At 44.4% G+C, this 4,612-nt stretch overlaps 1 protein-coding gene across 1 annotated transcript; it reads right to left on the minus strand.

Moving 5' to 3' along the window:
* Positions 1-274: 274 nt before the first annotated feature.
* On the minus strand, positions 275-3,422 carry LOC127763422 (gamma-glutamylcyclotransferase 2-2-like). The gene is made up of 9 exons (XM_052288120.1): positions 3,196-3,422; positions 2,815-2,933; positions 2,604-2,680; positions 1,507-1,563; positions 1,364-1,420; positions 1,233-1,273; positions 1,075-1,146; positions 905-984; positions 275-678 (listed from the first exon to the last, which is right to left on the minus strand). The coding sequence occupies exons 2-9, from the start codon at positions 2,921-2,923 to the stop codon at positions 521-523; spliced, it is 651 nt and encodes a 216-aa protein (XP_052144080.1). The 5' UTR covers positions 2,924-2,933; positions 3,196-3,422; the 3' UTR covers positions 275-520.
* Between the last annotated feature and the right edge of the window lie 1,190 nt (positions 3,423-4,612).

The following is a 4,612-nucleotide window of genomic DNA, read 5'->3' on the forward strand; positions in this document are numbered from 1 at the left end:
ATTCCCACTACCACAGGCTTCTTCACCTACCACGAAAACGCATTCGCGATGGTTCGGTTCTCCCGTTCTCCTAAATTGTCAATCGTGGGAAATGCCAACTGATATGCTATTATACAGAACTTCGCTTTACATCTATCTGTTCAACAAAATTCATGTGCACAGATGATGTGTAGACAACGGGGAAATCATGGATAGGTGAAAATTTCATTTTCTCGAGCTCTCCTACAACTCTCCAAATATCAACAATCGAGGAGAACCAAGTTGCAACAGCTCAAGAGTGAAAAGCTCATGGAATCCCTTTATTATTTAGTGTGTCAAAGGAAACAGCAGCACACCAGTCTCGGCTCTAGTATTAGCAAAATGAAAGTTACAGCATTGCCGCAGCGGTTGCGAAAGAAAATCAGCACATTCTGGTTCCCCAGTGTGCCAGGGAGCTCGAAGCAGACTGTTAAACTCGTTCAATCCAGCGTCAAGAGTGAGTAGGCCAGAGGAGATCTCATCTCTTCCACCGCCGAGCTTGCTATCTTGAGTCCACAACAGTGCCCTCAGGAAGCGCAGACAGGTGTACGAGAGCGTGAGATTTTAGTGGGCTATCGGAGCCAGTGATCTTCTCCTTCGGCCGGCTCAACACCTTCCTGACCTCGTTAGCTAGCTCGATGATTGAATCATCTTCATGGCCTGAACAAAGCAACGTAGCATCATTTGTAATTGTACTATGAAAATCTCTGTGAGTGCGGTCCTGTTGTCCAAATATATAAGCAGCAGGCCATCAACTAGCACATACATGTACTGAAAACTGATGCAGTCATTTTTTTTTATATAAAAAAATGAATAGGAATATTAGAAATGAGTATGTCATGAGCTTTGATCAAATAAAGATAACGTAAAAAGATCTTTTTCTTACATATGTTGGACAATGCCTTCTCCATTGAGAACAGGTAATCCCTGTTATTCCCATTGGGGCCATTGGCTGTAGCAATTTGCCTGGTATTAAAAAAAATGATCAAGTAGTCAGAAAATGATGCTAATCAAGCAGTAAGCCAGTAAAAGTGCACCATGAGATGAATAGCCCACCTTGCCATGTCCTCCAAAGGAGCAGGCCCAAGATAGTATTTGTTGCCTACTGGATCAGGAGTGGATACAAAGCTGCACAAGCACCAAAGTAAGTGAGTTAAACAGAAAATTAACAAGTTATATCATGGAAATTTCAATCGTGCAGATTGAACCCTTACATTAGTACACCTGTCACAGCTGGCTTCAAAGAATCTCCTTCCTAAACAATAAAATTCAACAATAGGATATTAGAGTAATGCAAATAATTGACTTTTATTTTCTAAAATAATGCCTGATGCAAAACGAGTACCTTGTAGAAATCCACAGAGATCTTCTGGTCATACTCACACTCTCTTCTTTCCAAGTACTGAATTGCAAAATAAATTTGTCAAGATAATTCTAGCCTCATAAATCTACTCATTCTTTTAATCTACAAGGAAAAGAAGCACCAACCTTCATTGCTTCTTGCTCCTTTTTAAGCCCCCCTTTGACACAGTATGCAATCCCCCACTGCAAATATTCATATCGGACTGTAAATACAGCTGATATAATATTCAGAAATGAATCTTTGGAAATTAGTAAAACTAACATCTCTGTGGTAATGATAAAGCCTGAGAAAAGTCACATATGTCAGGATAATGATTTCCAGTGCACAGAACTTGCTAAAACAGTAAATCTGGTTTGAGTTCATGTCCTGCCTGTATGTTATGAATTAAGGCAAATGACGTGTCTTTGGACCAAAACAAGAGACAAATAGCACAAGAGTGTAAAGCATGGTTTGTGAGGAGAATCCACCGGCAGATTCCTGCTCAGTCATCTGCCATCTGATTCCAGATTTCCAGTAGTCATCTGCTTTACATGAGCTTTTGAGTCCCTAATAGGATTGTGCTTTGGTGCCACTGCTCAGCATGATATGTCAAACTGTAAATATCAGGTGCATGAGTTGGTCAGTCATGCTTTGCATTAAGCTAATCTGCAGACTGCCGATCCACCATACCAATGTGAGTAAGTTACTAGAGGTTATTGCAGAGTCGTTTTTTTAGTCAAAAAAACTATAGGTTATTGGAAATTCGAACAGTGAAGGTCAGTATGCCCCTATGATGAGGGAGGCTACAGGGTTATTGTGTTCTTTTTCTAATGAAGTTATAGAGTTAGTTACTGTTGTATTCCTCTCCCAAATAACAAATCAAGCAAGGCACAGAAGCAACTTTTCTCTCCAGTCCTGCACAAGAGACTATTTAAAACTGAAGTATTCAATTAAAAAAAATCCCTCATGTAGCAGTTATTTCTCCAAAATCATTGACACCTTTAAGAAGGTTATTTTAATTGTCATCAAAACTTACCATTTTGTATGGCTAGTTCCTAAAACAAAAGCATCTACAAGGTTCAACAGAGTATCGGTAATGTCACCGATGCAAATCCTACGGAAGAATCGTCAAGATAGTTGTATTTATATATAGCACAATAAGTGAAGTATACTTCAATTCAGTGCAAAAATTTCAATGCGGTGCATCGGTGAAATGGGAAAACGAAGATGACAGCTCGCTTACGCATATGGCCTCCTCGTCGGACTCAAGTGTGCAGGTCCTCGCAGGATGCTCCGGCGTGCCCCGATGGTCAATGCAAGCTGCAGGGAGGAAGAAAAATATGAAGATGCACACATAAAAGTTGAGGCCAATATAGAACAGCGGCAAGTTTAAGCTACTGATTCTGCATTTCCAAGCCCATTTTCCAAGACAACCAGGAGTAAATCTATCGTACCAAGATTGAAGGTGCGTTTGTAGCCCTTGACGAAGCCCAGGATCTTCTCATCGAAGTCGAATCCGGGGTTCCAGATCAGGGAGCCATAGCCGAAGACCCAGAGCACCATCTTTCTATGCCTGCACATTTTGAGCGCAAAAACAGCAGATAAATCAGAAAGAAAATCTTGTATACTATCGAGAAGATTGTAAAGCTTCTCCTAATCCCCAAATCGAGATCCCCCGAAGCAGACAAGAATCACTCTATTCGGGGCACACCGACGAGGATTGCGACCTCAAATCCAACCCCAGCGGGCCATTCGACGCAACAATGGCATCACCACCCACCCAACTAACCCCACAAACCATGTAATCTCGGGGAAAAATGGCTGCAAGAAATCACCTGGCGAGCGGGAACGGACGGGACGGGGCCAAGTGCGCGCAGCGCAGGCGAGCGAGCGAGCGAGCAGGGCAGGAGGAGGATCGGATTTTTGCCTCCCTCGGGCGACGGCGTCGCCTCCTCCTGGCCTTCTCTCCCCCCTCACGCGCGCGCCCGCACCCAACCCCCGCTTCCGCAAGCTCTCTGGTTGGGTTACTGTTGTTGGTGAGAGGGAGAGGGATGGGCGTGGCGTGCTGTATTTATGCCGCGCGAGCGGGTGGGGGGGTGGCGAGCGGCGGGCACGTCGTCTCGTCGACGAGAGATGGTTGGTCGCCGCGTGATCGCGCCGCGGTCGATCGGGATTAGGATCAGGATGAGGACGGCGATGGGGGCCGCACGGCGCGAGGCACGTGAGGGCCGCGACCCCGCGTGTCTGGCTCCCTGCAGACGGAGGGGAGACCGAGGGGGGCGTGGGTTCTCGCGGAAAACGAGCTGGTTTTGGTTGGGATGGCCGGCACGTGACGGGGGTGGGTGGGTGGGTGGTGGGGGGGCACGGAGATACGGGGGGGCACCGGACACCGACACGCTCCGTACGGGGTTACGAGTTACGACCGGTGTTTGGGAGCTATAGTAGCTGGCACGATGGATCTGGACGGGTTTGGGGGATAGGGGATTGGGGAGAGCCGTGAGGATGTCCCGGTTCAGTGGACGGTCGGGTGTGGTTGTGGTCGGCCACGCCTGTCGCGAGTTTGACTTTATTTACTGTTGATGTGACTTATTCTCAACTCCTCCTCCCCTCCGTATGCAACATGGAAAACGATAGATTAATACCTAACTAATTAAGTATTAACTAAAATAACTTAAAATTTTGGTTAATACTCCCTCCATCTACTACTTTTGATAATCATATTTCCAAATCTGAAAAATCTATTTTTGATAGACATATTTTAATCCAACAACCTATCATCTTAATGACTTTCTCGGATTTAATGCATGACTCTCCATTCTTCCACACAAGATTGGTTGCATGGACATCGAGAAATGTAAATATTAATGAATCGCTTGTTTACGAGGAATGACTAGTAGCATGTTTAAATAGATGATAAGTAGAATCACTTATCATTGGTCTGTGTGTCAAGATGAAATATGACTATCAAAAGTAGATGGAGGGAGTATAATTTTCTAAAGTAACTTTCTTACTAATACTTTTGTAAAATACATACCATTTAGCAGTTGAGAAAACATGCGTGTGAAAAAGAGAAAGGTGAAGTTGAGAACTAACAAAAAAAAACTGCATAGTCGTCGTTGTGATATGGTCACATATAAAATTCGCAAGCGCACCATTATCGATGTAACACTCACCTCCGTTGACGCGAAAAACAACACAATTGTCTGGGAGATCTGCTTAACTCTAGTGCAGGTCTCCGAAAAAAAACGCTAG

Source organism: Oryza glaberrima, chromosome 2 (genome assembly GCF_000147395.1).
Source record: "Oryza glaberrima chromosome 2, OglaRS2, whole genome shotgun sequence".
Classification (NCBI taxonomy): Eukaryota; Viridiplantae; Streptophyta; class Magnoliopsida; order Poales; family Poaceae; genus Oryza; species Oryza glaberrima.

Excerpts from the sequence above, each read along its gene's own strand:
- LOC127763422 (XM_052288120.1), bottom strand. The coding sequence starts at position 2,923 with ATGGTGCTCTGGGTCTTCGGCTATGGCTCCCTGATCTGGAACCCCGGA. Across the intron at positions 2,681-2,814 it reads CAAACGCACCTTCAATCTTG|CTTGCATTGACCATCGGGGC; the intron begins GTACGATAGATT and ends TCCTCCCTGCAG. Across the intron at positions 1,147-1,232 it reads GCTGTGACAGGTGTACTAAT|CTTTGTATCCACTCCTGATC; the intron begins GTAAGGGTTCAA and ends GTGCTTGTGCAG.